General features: G+C 37.6%; 1 protein-coding gene across 2 annotated transcripts; it reads right to left on the reverse strand.

The window, feature by feature from the left end:
• Positions 1–212: 212 nt before the first annotated feature.
• On the reverse strand, positions 213–15,073 carry LOC110637655 (methyl-CpG-binding domain-containing protein 9). Of its 2 annotated transcripts, none has more exons than XM_021787892.2 (10): positions 14,263–15,073; positions 12,493–13,222; positions 11,270–12,367; positions 10,556–11,155; positions 8,938–9,243; positions 7,891–8,226; positions 7,328–7,426; positions 6,031–6,465; positions 1,904–3,952; positions 213–1,486 (listed from the first exon to the last, which is right to left on the reverse strand). In XM_021787892.2, the coding sequence occupies exons 1-10, from the start codon at positions 14,508–14,510 to the stop codon at positions 1,130–1,132; spliced, it is 6,258 nt and encodes a 2,085-aa protein (XP_021643584.2). In that variant the 5' UTR covers positions 14,511–15,073; the 3' UTR covers positions 213–1,129. The 2 variants fall into 2 exon arrangements, with proteins under 2 accessions (XP_021643584.2, XP_058005730.1); XM_058149747.1 differs by having other exon boundaries at positions 12,493–12,706; positions 14,263–15,070.
• Between the last annotated feature and the right edge of the window lie 241 nt (positions 15,074–15,314).

Raw genomic sequence — 15,314 nt, forward strand, 5'->3', positions numbered from 1 at the left:
TCATGTAACAGACGAATGATAAAACTGATTTAATTGTAATTCATAAATCATTAGTTGTTAGCTACAAAATTACTTACTAATAACATAAAACTGTTTCACTCTATAAAAGCTTTGTTTATTGCCCTTGTAACTTTTATTTTTTCATTGGCTTATAATTAAAAATGCAACAGTCTTAAATGAACTAAAAAGCAAATTAATTAAGCATTTAGCTATGCAAGAGAAAAGAGGCTTTAATTGTTGCCTCACACCAAGTGTTATAGAGGTTAAAACATTCGAGTCGAATTCACAAACTACATATAACATTTAGAGCACAACCAATATTACATTGCTTGCCACAGCCATGGCTTAAGTGGGGATGTTTCACCACACAAAATGCAACGTGTAGATGGCTCGCTACAAGGAAACCTGGTGTAAAGGTATAACAATATGCAACTTCAAAAATACAAGAAACACACAACTGCTTAATTTACAGAAGCTGACATTCTTCCAATAAACCTATTGATAGCATCAATCTATGGCTATTCTGACAAGCCTACCTCAGTTATATCCTTTATGAGGAGCATCACGTCACAGGTTTAAAGGAGGCTTCAACTCTTTTCTTGCAGTAGAAATGGCAGGGTGCCGCAGATCATCCTCTGCTCCTATAAACAGGAGCAATGTACAAGAATGGGAGATGATTATAGAAAACAAAAATGATTTCCCACTCATTGAAGCCACAAAAAGATGCGAAATGTAACAAATGAATGGAATCTATTATACAACTGACAACTTCGATAAATAAATTTGACCTTATATATATATAAACTACCCTCATATAAATTACTTTTAGTGTGGATTTCCTCCAGTAGATGACTAGTTCTCAAGTTCTGAGAAACCAGTCTGTAAGTGAAACTGTACACCTAACTAATGGCCTCTACTCCCTGATCCAATATCCAAGTTATTGTGTGAGCGTAACTTCATATATACATATAACACGGTGCAAAGGCATCATTTTTGCACACCCATACCGGCAGTCCACAAGCCCATAAACCAAGTGTCTTAGTCAGGTTTACGAATTTGGCTTCAAAATTTGAACAGCCTTTGTTTGATAGATTTAGATTCCTTGCAAAGGAATGCAACCTTTTAATACTCATCCTCCCGAATCTTTTCTTTTCTTGCCTGATCTGCTTTGTGGTTTGACATTTTCAATTGAATCCAAATTAGAAGTCCTTAGAATTGGCTTGCTGCTTGGCTTTGAATTGCTTGCCAGATCTGTATGAGGTGAAGAATCATTGTCCGATTTGCTACCAACTTCTGCTTTTTCTTTAGGAGAGGGGAGAAAAGGTTTTTCATAGATAATGGCAGCATCCAAGCTGTGTATTCTAAGGGCAAGAGAAGAGATGGTAGCTATTTGTGCTGCAGTATAAAGTGATGACCAATACCACCATTCATTTCTCAAGTAGTCAGACTTGATCATGTTTTCAAATACAATTGTTGCTTGAACCATCTGAAAAAGTTAAACAGAGTTCCACTTATCTTCCAATTTTATGCATACTGAGTAAAAAAAAGTGTGAAGGCAGAAAAGGGTGTGGGAACAATGTCAATCCTTGTCATTTCCAGAGCAGAGCATTAGAGTCAATCAAAGTAAACCAAATGTAAAGGTATGCATTATGATAGCCATTTATCTGTAGGATGTGTAAATTGTGTGAGCATGTGTGTTCAATAGGAAATGGAAAAACAGAAGACCAAACTAAAACATGGCTTGTGTTTTAAATCACACCATGAACTTGGAAAGTTTTAGGTGTTCAATTATGCAGCACTATAAAGAGTCTATTGGCATGCACTTCCCAAGTTGATGAAACTTCTGGCACCAGCTTTAACATAAGATATAAGGGTTCACATCAGAAGAAAATAAAATTCTAACCTCAAATATTGATTTGGTAGATTTGACAAATGCTCGCCAGGCACATCGTTTTTCCAAATAAGCCTTTGATGACTTTAGTGCTCCTTCGGGGAGGGCAGCATCCATATCAAGCAAGTTGATCTTGAGCTGCCTAAGAATTTGAGCCCCCTTCCCCACAAGGGGTCTTAAAGAAGAATCATGAATTTTAGATGAAGTGTTCCTCCATTTTGAACAGCTACTTCGCAAAGAGTATTGATCTCTCTTGTCATTCTTCAAATTTGATTTTCCAATTTCTTGTAATTCCTTATAAATTTCACCTGTTGTGCAACTCTTAATTGATTTAATGGAATTAAGATGTTTCTTGCTGGTCAACATGTTGCCGTTCATGGCTAGCTGTGACTGATTTTCCACACTTGTGGACCTATCACTCTGACTAACCTCATTTTTCCAGGGAAGTACTAACTTCAATGTGGGGTCACTGAGATAAGGAGATCCACATGCTACAAATGATGGAATGCCGTTTGAACCAAGAAGTCCTATTTCCTTCACCAGTTCCTTAATAGAGCTCCTAGTAACAAACTTGGTACTTATCTCTTCAAGATTGTAAGGTGATAAAAAGTCCTTTGGATATCTTACCATCCCAAACTCAATCTCATGCCCCACACTACTGGACTTGCATTTTCTCGTTTTGTCAGAGCACTCTCCCTGTTCCATCTTCATCAATGCCTTCCCCTTTGAGACATCATCAATTTTGCCATTCTGAGAGGCACGCACAACAGAACTGCACTTTCCATCATTATGCTCTTTGAGTTCATATTTAGAGGAAAATGACCAGTGGCAATATTGACAATGGTGCCTAGAAGGCCATATAGGCTCTAGGCATTCACATCGGCACATTCTTTTGTCATAAGTTACTTCTGCAGTCTGACTCTTCTTCACTGAAATGTTGGCGACATCCGGTTCCAAGCAAGGACCATACTTCTTCTCCAGTGCAATTAATGCTTTAGTCTCAAGAGCATTAGATTTCACAGTTTTTTCAACATTCACAGGTATTAGAGTCGGTTGATGCATCTCTTGAACATTATCACCCGTTTTATTGGAGTTATTATATCCAAATTTCAACCGCTGCAAAAGAGAATCTATCAACTCTCTCTGCGTTGGGTCACTATGCCTCAACCATTGAATAAGTTCTTCAATTTCAACATCAGATTTATATGAAAGCCATTGAAAAGACACTGGAGTGCCATTAGTCATATCACTAAAATATGGACCAATAACATTTGATCCTTTGAACGTCAATGCATCATCTGTTCCAACTGGAGGAGACTTGGGAGTTAGATTGTTAAACAACAGTTCCCCATGCTCTTCAACAATGCTCTTTTGCTGCATTGCTACAGTCCCATCAACAACCACCCATGAAGATGAAGCTGGCCTGAAAAAGGCCCAGTACAGTCGTCCAGCAGAGTCCCTCCCTAAAAAATCCTTCCTGAGAGATACCTTCTGTAATTGCAAGTCTAGACAGGCAATTGAATCCTGCAAGACAGAAATCCTATTCTTGATAGAGATTGCCTCAAGGTTCCAGGCCTGTAACTCATTCAGATCAGGTTGGTTTGCTTGATGTTCAGAATCAGGAACCTTAATAAACTGACTTCCACAACAGGCAGAGTGTTGCTCGGGAATACCTTTTGGGTGAAAGCAGCATGGTTGCATCGTAAAATCATTTGTCCTGTGAAACTGTGGACCATCCTCCAAATATAGCAGATCAATGGAGGGGTTTGAACATGAACTGTGTCTATTAAAAGACTGCCCCATCAATTTATCGTAGTTTGGGAGCACAGTAGCCATCCGTTCCATTCCAGATTTTCCAACACCATCAAGCACACTTGTATTTGCTTTTGAAACTTTTTCAACAAGGACTTCTTCTCTAGACTTTAGGTTCCTCCATTCTGCTGATAGCAAATGCAGTTTCTGCTGCAAATCAGCAGATGCTGATGCACACTGATCTAGGTGTTCCCGAATATTAGTAGAGTTCAGCACCTCAGCACTCAAAAACTTGAGAAGAAAAATTCTCTGCATCAGAAAAATAAAAATAAAAGGCGATGCATGTTATTGTGTGTTCACAACATCTTACTGAGAAATGTATTTGTGTGTAAAAACTCTAGCAAAACCCATGCACGCTAGCAACCACATCCATCATAAAGCAACTAGCAACTGTTAGTGTGGGAACAGAGAATTGTTTACATGTAGCAGCAATTACAACCCTCCATTCTCATATTTACTGGGCCCCCAACCCCAAAAAGGGAGGAAAGTATTTATAGGCTATAATTGCCAACATCAATCCACATCTCGTATTAACAGACGATTTGATCTACTGAGATGTTATAGAATGCCATAAGATGACTAGGATTAAGGATATTCAACTCAACATTAAGCTGCTACAGCAATGTCTTTGATTAATTATCACAAGTATTCTGATTAATAGTTGAAGCCAAACTCAAGGTCAAGTGATGCAGGAATTACTAGGGATTTTAGAACTACCTATTTTAGGAAAAATATAAGTGGAGTTTTACTCTATTTAGGAATTTGTATAATTTGTGAATCCTCATTAGTATTTGATTTAGGATTCCTAAACCTGATATTAGTAGGATTAAAAATAGCCTACATATAGTTATATACCCAAGTTCTCTACATATTTTGGAGACTTTTCCTATGCCTAACAATTAAGTTGAGCATTAATAAACTGAAGAATTTGTTTCTCTTCCTTCTTGAGAACTTGTTTCTCTACCTTTTTTGTTCTTCATTCTACATCAAGTCCCTCGGAATTTAGCTGATAAATGTTCAATTAAGAGCCCTTTCATTATCATATTTCTATATGAGGGGCCAAAAGAAGATAGAAATAAGGAGGACAGAAAATAAAAAGAAGGAATATTTCCTTTGCTATTTGGTTGGGACATAAGAGGAAAGAAAGGAATCCAAACAGATTTTTATTCATTAACTAAAAATTCCAGGAAATAAATCCGTCCAAGTTTGATGGATGGGCTCAGGCAGGCCTAAGTGATAGGGTGAAACTCTTTTTTCTTCCCTCCACATATTTCCTGAACCAACCAAAAGAAGCAGCTTTTCCTTCCTATTCCATCTATCTTACTTTTCCTTCCATCCACTTTTCCTCTCAATCAAACACACTGTAAGTGAATTTCTATTAAGTGTTTCAATTTTAATTTTTTGAGATCAAATACGTGGACAGACAGATTTTTTTGTGATAAAACTTGCGTTTGGCATTTACTTTCATCAAAATGATGGCATGAATATCAAAGGCCCCTTTTCCTCTGAGATACATGCTGAGTTCAGAAAGATAATCCTAATCGGACATGCACAGTGAATTAATTACACCAGAAAACAAATCTTTCCAAGCAACATAGAAAAGATAGTCGCAGTAAAGTTCCCAACTTCATATACCTTTGTGGTTGGAACTATCCTAGTTGGCAAAACTCTCAAGAGAAAAGGGAGGTCTAACATTCACATAAAAATTATGGTGAGAATAAATGCACAAAGCATTAGATTAAAAAAATTTCCAATGTTCTCATTCACTTCATTACAAAATAATAATAATAATAACAATGAAGTTGGTGCACTTAAATAGAAATTCAATCAAAATTCAAGCACCACTTTTCTTTCCCCCCTTTTTTAGTGAATGGTTATTCAATATTTAGGAAGTATTAATATGCCGACTATTTGGTTAAAATCATGTAGAACTATGAATTTGACTCATTTAATTAATTTTCTTCAAATATTCACAAAAACAACAGCTGTGGCCACATAGTTTGGCTGTTAAGTTAATACCGTGATTTAAGATCTTGAATGGTACTAGTCCCCCCATATTTAATTAGATCATGAATGATAAGTGACGCAACTCTGTTGTTGCACATCAACCATGTCTGGATGTAGAAACTAATTCTACAGCCACACACCACACTAACTGCCAAATATTACTGAATAGAGCAATAAGAGAAAATATGAACTGTCAACACAGCGCAATTAGCATTTAGCAGAATTACACATAATTAAACTTACAGATGTTATCAATACTGTCAAAATTCATACTGCCTGAAGCCATAAAAATTAGGTATGCTAAGGGTCCAGAGACAAACCTCCTCCACGCTGTACTCCCAATAATCCTTCACTTCCATAGTTTTACCTAAATGTGCAAGGGCCTCTAGAATACCACGAGTGAGCTCTCCTTGACATCTTTTTTTCGGGTATTGGCAAATGAACTGAGGAACCTGTGAAGCACCCTGAGTGATGCGATGTCCAGGGACACATGAAGGACAATACCAATTTCCTTCAGGTATTCTTGCAAGAGGAGGATTTAAGCAATATGTGTGATACCCAGAATCACATTTATCACACAATAAAACATTGTCATCGTCTTTATCTACACCACAAACTTTACAGACACCTTCATCCCAAGGAGCTTTGGGAATCTCACTTGCATGCTCAAGAAGACCCTCCAATTCTTTCTTCGCTTCAGAACTTAAGCATTCCACAGCAGCATAGCCTGTAAGTTTCTGGACTAGTGTGAGGACCTGCATAGGGTTTTCACAATGTTGAAGCACAAACAAATAGCCAAAAGAAGAAGGGTGGAAAAAAGGAAAACAATATATATCAAATTCAAGGAAATCCTATCCATATATTGCAAAAAAACATAACAGCATTTTACCAAAATGGAAGAGAAAATATTTTAAGGCATCAATAGCCCAACATCTACTGCTAAGCACAATTAGTAATTTGTATAGCTTGTCTTCAAAAGAAGTGGTGAAATTCTAGCTGCCTGATGTGCACACCCAGAGAGGTCTGTACAAAGAAGAAACCTAAGCTGCAAGGATGTTGGACGACAACTGAACCAAAAGATCTGGCCAATTGACTGACCAAGACAATTGTCTAGATGAGTCCTCCATCATGCATGTAGGCAGAAAAAGAATGTGTGTGTGTGTGTGTGTGTGTGTGTGTGTGTGTGTGTGTGTGTGAGAGAGAGAGAGAGAGAGAGAGAGAGAGGTAAGGAGGGAAAGGGAATCCGTGTTTCATATAGACGACCTAAGTAGAAGCAGCAGAATTCTGAATCACACCAAGGAGATAAATGTGATAGAATACAATTGTAATTCAGCTAGACAACCATTATAGCTGTCACCAGTATAATGAAACTGTCTAACTAGTCTAGAGTCATTGTAAATCCTGGATTCTTCATTATAAATGCCAAACTGCTACATGGCAAATATTCCAGCCAGTAACTTGTGATGATGTGCCAAATGGATGGGCACTGTTAAGAACTCTTACTTGCTAGCAAGAGGCTGTGTACACACATGCATGTTTGTGTGTGTTGAGTGTGTGCAGGTGCACATGCTTGCAGTGGGGACAAAGAGGGAAGAAAACAGAATGCCATAGACAAACCTCTTTTTCATAAAGTGCCTCAAAATTTTGAGAGAGTGTTTCAGCCAAATGGATCAAATCAGACTGATCAGCATATGCTGTACGTATATGATGCCAAACCTGCCAAGAGAAAATAAAAGATAAACAATTTTTACCTTCTCATAAAGGGCCAACAAAAAGATTATAAGCTGTCCCTCTATTGGAGAAGCAAAAGCAAAAAATTGCACTAGACAAGAAAGAAAGAAAAAGAGAGAACATGATAAAAAAAATTATATATTAGCATTTGATATTTCACATTTTAAAAGTGTGTTCAAGCCAGGCAGGTGGAAGTAGTGAATTTTCTGATTCATGTTTAACATACGCAAGTGATGACCTCCCTAGTCTGCATCAAACTTGGTCATTATCCAAGTTAGCTTACATGATAACTAACATAGACAGTTTTAATGTGTGTGCATATGAGGAAAGGATAATGCTAGAATTTATTGAAGTCGAAAGGATAATGCTAGAATTTATTGAAGTCTTCACAAATCCTTCAGAATTGCTAAAGGCCATAAACTCAAGTAAATTAATAACAGAAAGCTTACCTCCCGAACATCCTCTAGGAAAGCTTCATGTGATCCTCCATAGGCCCCAAAAGCCAATCTCAGATCAATGGTTCTGAAGTCCAAGGGACGAGGTACCATTGTAGGGAATCCAAGCAGTCCCTCATCATCATTATCAGAAGTGTTAAGAAGGGTTCTTCCAAGCAAATTACAGAAAACTTTTTCTTCATCAGCAGCAACAGCACAGCGAAGCACTTTTCGACATTGTTTCGTTATCACTTCAGAAAAAGTACAAATATACTTGTTTTTTCTCTTCCTATTAGGTTTCTGCTGCAGATCTTCGCCACACACATTTGCCAACACTGATAGAACAGCTTTCTGTAATCAACCAGAAAGAAGAAATCTTGAGTCCAGCTGATGCCATACAGCCATTATCATAAGAACATTTGATGCTTAGAGAAGCTGTGGTTGCAGATTTTTTACAACTATGAAAATTTTAATCAAGTGCAAGAAAGCAACCTTAACGTTAGACCCTGAAACTAATTTGATAAAAATAAGGCTGGGGAAAGGGGGGGTCTTGTAGGGGGCGGGGGGCGCGTGGTGTGGGGGTTGGAGGGGTAGGGGAGGGAAGAAAGAAAAATAGTAAATTAATTCTCTCCAACATTCTGTTCCCTTTTCGCATACAAATCCATGTTTATTGATAGATTGATGTTTGGCCTCACTTGAAACAGTTCACAATTTATAAACATGAGAGAAGAAAGCATAAACAGCTTTTACTTCTCAGAAGTTACAGCACATAGTTTCTGAAATATTAACCGCAAACATATGCAACTCTTGCAAGCATGCTAACCACTTCTATTCCAATATCGGCAATTTAATAGATCCAAACAATAAATCAGAGCATCAGTAAAAAAGAATTTACTACCGTGTTCTGCATCATTGCACAAGAGAATATATATATATATATATATATATATATATATATATATATATATATAGAAGATAGCATCAAAAAATATGGATTCGATGGTAAGAAGAATTTAATAAAACATAATGAGTATTGAAAATTTTCTATTTTCCTATATGTACCTTGGTAGGTCCTGAAGCATTTCCCTTGTAGACTTCCTTACTGATTGAATGTTCCAAAATCTTTGTTGCCCATTCTGGTGGATTTAGAGCCAAAGCATCATAAATACACCTTCGAATCCTTGCTCCCACATTTGTGGGTAGCTTTCTTACAGGTTCTAGAACTCTTGCCCACTCAGGAACTTCACCATTGTTAACTTTAACTTCTTTGCTAGAACTGGGTGCAACAGAGTCGATGGATTCCACATTTAAATTGTCACTGATATTCTTTGATGTGCCAAAGATATGCTTTGTAGCCTCTGCAAGCAGCTGAGAATCATAAAAATTAGTGCACCATTATTCAATAAGCATTGAAGCAGACCAATACCAAAGAAAATTTAAGTATGCCAGAAAGATTTGCAGAAACCAGCACAAATACCATATTTTGCTATAGACATGGTGTATCAAACACAGCTACTCCAACAAATATAGACATGGGGATAAGCATACATTTTGTTTCAATATTAGCATATGAACTGTCATTAAATGCATCTTGTTTAAAGATAATAACATATGGCAAATCAATTATGAAAATCACAACCCCATATGAGTGTTTTGGACAACGATACATAATAAATTTCTGATTCTAGAAATATTATTATGACGACAAGTAATCTGATAACTGTCCATGCAAGGGTTGGAAATGTAGATACAAGTGTGGCATCTCTGACTGTCCAATAGCATTTTTTTTCTATACAACTGTCCCATATAAACATAAACAATAGACCAAAGTTGTGGAATGATGACAAATGATAATTGGGCCTACTGGTAAAACAGATCCAACAGTCAGCAATATAAGACAGGAAAAAATCATATTCTTCAAAAAATACATCTCAGATTCTCTGTGATTCCTTAATCACAATCCAGATCTTGCAATGTGATTCATATGTACTTATCCACTGAATACTAATAATGGCGATCCCAAACATCTAATGGTCCTCAAATACTCATAACTTAGCCATAACAGGGAGAGAATTTCCACTTTGAAAGTTGAACAAGAACTTTAAAAACTTTAGTCAAAAGTAAGGACATGACAGTGGCACATTACATATATAAGACATCAAACTAGCTGAACTGATGATGTCAGTACTTATCAATTATTTGTACCCGATCAGCAGCATCCAACAAAAGACGAAGAAGAAGAAAGATCTTTTCTTCGTCTTCTTTTCCATTTTTCGGTGAAAGTAAGGATATGATTGAATATATCACAGAACTTAAAGGTCATTGGCTAAATCACAACAAGTAAAAGCAACCTAATAAAAATCCATGATTCATTGATCATTCCCTACTATCAAACATGTGTACAATTTTACTTGATCTTGCTATAGGATATGTTACATATTTGGTACATTTGAAATTGATGCAACTATTGTTAAAGGACAATCTTATGTGATAGATGATTTTAATCAAACATCACAGAATATCAGACATCCTACTGATGACATAGAGCAAAATGGTTAACACAACCAACATCGTGAGATAACAAGCACATTTTATGATCATTTTGACATTTTATCTTCTGCAACATAATTAAGAAAAGAAAACAACTGGATCATAGACTAGGAAATGAAAGCCAATCTACCAGTGCATCTGCTTCAATTACAGCCACTCCTGGAAGAGAACCATGAAGAGCCCCGCTATCACCTTGTAAACAATGAAACACTTTGCAACTTTCACGGCTTACAACCTCCAGATAATCAAGATTACCCTCCACGGATAAGACTGTTAATAAATATCTTCGAGCCAGTTCAGGCCATGTAAGTTCATTGATTGGGAGTAAATCAAGCATTGATTTCCTAGCAAAACTAAAGTTATCTGTTTCTTTCTTCCTTCTCTTTCTCAACTTAGACTCTCCACTTTCAATAGTAGGATCTACAATAAAAGCCAGCTTGGACTCTAGCTCGGCTAATAGTACTTTCAGCAGTGCGCTATGAGCCTTAGACAAAGCTTTGCCAATGCAACTGCTAAGGGTATCAGATGCTTGTCTCCTATTGGCACCTTCTCCTGAAGTTTCTGTTTCTGCTGTGATTAATGCATGTTGCCCTTTTGCAGTAACTGTTGAAGTAGAAATACTCCTATGAGTAGAGGAATAACAGTCTACAAGTTCCTCTTCAAGTTCCGAAAATAATAAAGGTTTACCCAGTCCCAAAACTTCTGAGAAGCGCCATAGTAACTCCCATGACTAAAAAAAAAAAACAAAAAATATATGTACATAAGAACATGGAACCTAATTTAACAATATTCTTTAAAATTATTCCAGGTTTTTATAATTCTCGACCATAACAATTTCCCATACCTGAAGAACATCACCAACTAAAACTGTAGGAAGCTTTGAGCTCAATGGCTTGCCAGGGGGACAGAATTCCTTCAGTAATTGCTTCTTGTGGTTTTTACATCCCTTCAAAATATTATACGTTTCTTTCTCACTTTGGACATCATCTTTCCTCTTAGCCAGAAGAAATCCATTTCCAACAGTTTGTAATTTTGATTTTTCACTTCTCTTATTCAGGAATGTATACTCTGAACAGGAATGAACCCCAGGAAGCAGCTCTATTATTTCTTGTACAAAATCAACATCCAGTCCAAATCTGTCCTGGCCTATCCACTTCAATAGAGCTTCACAACTAGTAGTAAGCTCATCATTGCTTTCAACATGAAGTGGAATGCATAAAGGGTAAGACATGTGACCAAACTTGGCTAAAGCATCAGTTGATTCAATAGCTTCCACCGTCTTATGGATTATGCCAGATGACCACCATTCATACACATGCCTGCAAAAAAATTTACATACACCGGTCTGTTTGTACACTTCACAACAAGACTGCACCAGCTTCTCAGACACCATTCTCCATACTGAAGAAGATGATCTCCCTTGCACTAGGAATTCACCAATATCATCACCTGGTCTTCTATTACTGATTGCAGGTTTCCCAATACCTTGCGGGACATGATATGAATTTGATTGCAAACCATCTTTTCCTTGCAAATTAGAGACTTCATCTAATGAAGTTGCAACACCTGTTAAAATATTAAAATCCAGATGCGGAGGACTATGGTCTGAGAATATCATCTGAACACTTATATCCTCATGATCATCAATGTCAAAAGCATTATCAGTTTTATTATTATTGCTGCCCAGGCCTGTCCTAGACAGGACTGTTGACCCAATAGGGATGGGCTGACTGCAACATGGATATCTTTGAACCTTGAAAACTGGACCACAATCACCACCATCTGAAATATCACATACAAAAAGAGATCCAGTAATCCTGTCATGCCAACTGGATCTATAACCTACAGGCCAGATCTGGCTACTGCAGTGATAGGAAGGTCTCGGATCAACCTCCCCCACAGAAAGAATAGAAAAGTCTTCAAACTGGACTGGAAACCCATCCTGGAAGAGCATTTTGATAAAATAACAAATCTGTGAGAAAGAGGAAAAGGAGGCTGCATTGGGGTCAGGGGAGAGAAAGAGAAGGAGTGTTGTATTTGATCAAAACAAAGAATGCAGTAACTGACCTTGTAATGAGAAGAGCCATAAACACCAGCTGGCTCTGAGTTGGCATGTGCAGCTCTTATATTACTCCTTAACTTGCACGCCTCAGCATCCATGAACTCTATGCCTGATGAAAACTTGCTAGCAAAACTGCTTTTCAAATTTTCTTGATATTCTTTCAAGTCCTTGCTTCTTGAAAATATCAACGATTCCTTTCTTCTTCTGTGCAAATGTAACCTGTTCCGTGCTAAAGAAAATCCATCATTTCTGTCCTGAGGCACCGAAGAATGGCAATTTGACACCAAGCCAAGATGACAGGCAACATCAAACATTGACTCAAACTTATTTCCATCTGGCGAACAATAAACTGCAAAGGTTTTGCATCTGTTTTGACAATAAAAAAATTCAACACGCCAACCATCTTCCAGTATGCCATGGTTATCAAAAATGAATTCTCTTAAATTCTGCAAAAACTTTTCACTCTGATTCTGGAATAATACTGTATTTGCAGAATAATCACTTGTCCAATGTTGTCTTCCTATAAAGACAGAGTGTGGATCTATTTCCCTCATAGTTCTAACAAAGTTCATTCTCTGCTGTACAATATCTACAGGACCTGATTTGATAACAGTTGTCACATTGCCAGGTATCTTCACATTATCACATTGATTCCCCACAAATAACAAGTTAGAACATGTCACTGGGGCATTATTTGAGTTGCCAATAGAAGAAGCATCAGGCACAGAGTGCATTCTACAAACCAGAAAACATGTAATGAACAATTGTCTTAGGATTCACATGTTTAACAATGCAAACATAACTTGAGCCATGCTCCCAGCACCACACAAAGAAACTTTAAAAAGGTAGGTTAAAAACAAAACAATGCAGCATTCAGGATGGTTGAATTCAATTAACCTGACACTCAAGCCTTAATATTCAATTATAAAGCTAACTGCCAGAGCCATGAACCTTCAGAATAAATTTTGTAGGAGGGTTTAAAATTCAAAACATTCTTACATGTTCTGACGTTTCCAAGGACCAGTATGGGTACACAACATGTTCATGAGACTCCAGATCAACTAAAAAGCTGAATAAAATAAACAATAAAGAACAGCTCCTTGGCAATTGAATGATGCCTCATCTAGGTCATATGCAGGCAATGTGGGAGTTCAAATTTGCCAAGCCCACAATTAAAAAGAGAAGAAAAAAAGTTCCACATTCCAAAAGTAAATAGCCAACATAAGGATCATACACAAAACATCGAAATCTTCATACTTTCCCATTTCATTTTCTACTGCATTGATAGAATGATTAGTTAACAGCACTCTCTTAAACCACCTTCCAGAATCCACAAAATACAAAATCTGCCTCCAAGTTACAATTAAAAAGTCCTCTAGTCAGAGCTGACAGCAAGTGTTGCCATCTATAACAAACAATTATAGTACAAATGCAACTCATTTATACAAGTAAATTGATGGTCGCTTTGTAAGGTTACGAAGTGCAATTTTTTTTTCCTGGTTCATTTGGCTTCGTCCGACAGGGAGCCTAACTCGAGACCTTACGTCCGGTAGAAACTCTACTGTGAGCCAAAACTCATGGGTGAAAATTTTGAATCTTTACACCCTCAATTTAAAAATCTTCCCTTTTAAGCCCATTATTTGAACTCTTACCACCAATAAAGCAATTAACCGACTTTTCAAACAAAAAAAAATTACTGTTTCACAAAAATAAAAACTTAATACAATTAAAATTCAAAAAAAAACTAAAATTACCAAAAGGGGGGAAAATCATACCCAGAATTCACCAATTCACCGTTTCCTTCTCCCTCAGCCTCGCTTGGCAACGCATTGATGTCCAAAAAGACGAGTTTACTTTTAGCATCTCTAACATCCTCGCCCTTCGCCGGCGTTGGAACAACGTCATCTCCGGTGACAGCGACGACTATATCACGAGGAGAAGAAAGAGGTGTCTCGTTAAGATCGATATCAAACGGCAAGGAACGGCTCTCCCCGGACTTCCCATCAGAATCGTTCAGCTCCATATTCAGAGTTAAACCACTACCAAAGATCCCGACACCGAGTTCGAACTCAACAGCTTCAGATTCCTTGTCCTTTCAAGCATTATAGTCCAAACGACGCGGGAAATTCGAGGAAAAAATCTAGAGATCGAGGTCAAAGGGGTTAGCGACGGCGTTGGAGGTAAAATGCGAAAGCGAGCGAAAAAAGAGAGGGATATGCGACGGCGAAATGACCAAAGAGGACAGTGGAAGAAGGGGAGGAGCTGGATTCTGTTTCTGTGTGTTTAGAATCGAAGCTGAAAGACAATGGTAGGTTGTTCTCGGGAGTCGCGAAAGGCAAGTTTTGGGGGTTAGCACAAGGAAATGACAGAAATGGAGAAGGGAGTATTGGCCCGTTGGAGATTGACACGACATCGTTTTGGAGTCTCAAACATCACTTTCGCGTCTTCGAAGGGCAAGGTAATTTATCAATTATTTATTTATTTAAAAAAAAAAAGACAGAAAAAGAAGTGTTGGCTTGGAGTGGCTTGCGTTTTCTTCTCCAGTCTCTCTCTCTCCTCGTGACTGGAATTTTGTCGTGAAGTAGACGCTCATGCTCACCCCACGCCTTTCTGCCATGTTTGGTACGTAATAATATCAAGCTCCGCAGGCTACGTGACTTGTGAGTTTTGAGGGGTTGGTTATTATTTCAGAATTCAGAGAACAGAAGACGACGTGGTGTACAGGCTTAACTTAATTCGCCATAATTCAAGCTTCATTCTTCAGCATCTTTAAAATTAGATTTGAGGCAGCATGTTTACTGCTGCCTAACATTGACTTATAGATTTG

This window comes from Hevea brasiliensis, chromosome 7, assembly GCF_030052815.1.
Source record: "Hevea brasiliensis isolate MT/VB/25A 57/8 chromosome 7, ASM3005281v1, whole genome shotgun sequence".
In the NCBI taxonomy this organism is placed as follows: domain Eukaryota; kingdom Viridiplantae; phylum Streptophyta; class Magnoliopsida; order Malpighiales; family Euphorbiaceae; genus Hevea; species Hevea brasiliensis.

What these genes read in the sequence shown, in the direction of transcription:
- LOC110637655 (XM_021787892.2), bottom strand. Translation starts at nt 14,510, where the DNA reads ATGGAGCTGAACGATTCTGATGGGAAGTCCGGGGAGAGCCGTTCCTTG. An exon ending in GGTGAATTGGTGAATTCTGG is followed by an intron (nt 13,223 to 14,262) that starts GTATGATTTTCC and finishes TCTGGTTTGTAG; the next exon opens with AATGCACTCTGTGCCTGATG. An exon ending in AGGCACTTTATGAAAAAGAG is followed by an intron (nt 6,466 to 7,327) that starts GTTTGTCTATGG and finishes AACCCTATGCAG; the next exon opens with GTCCTCACACTAGTCCAGAA.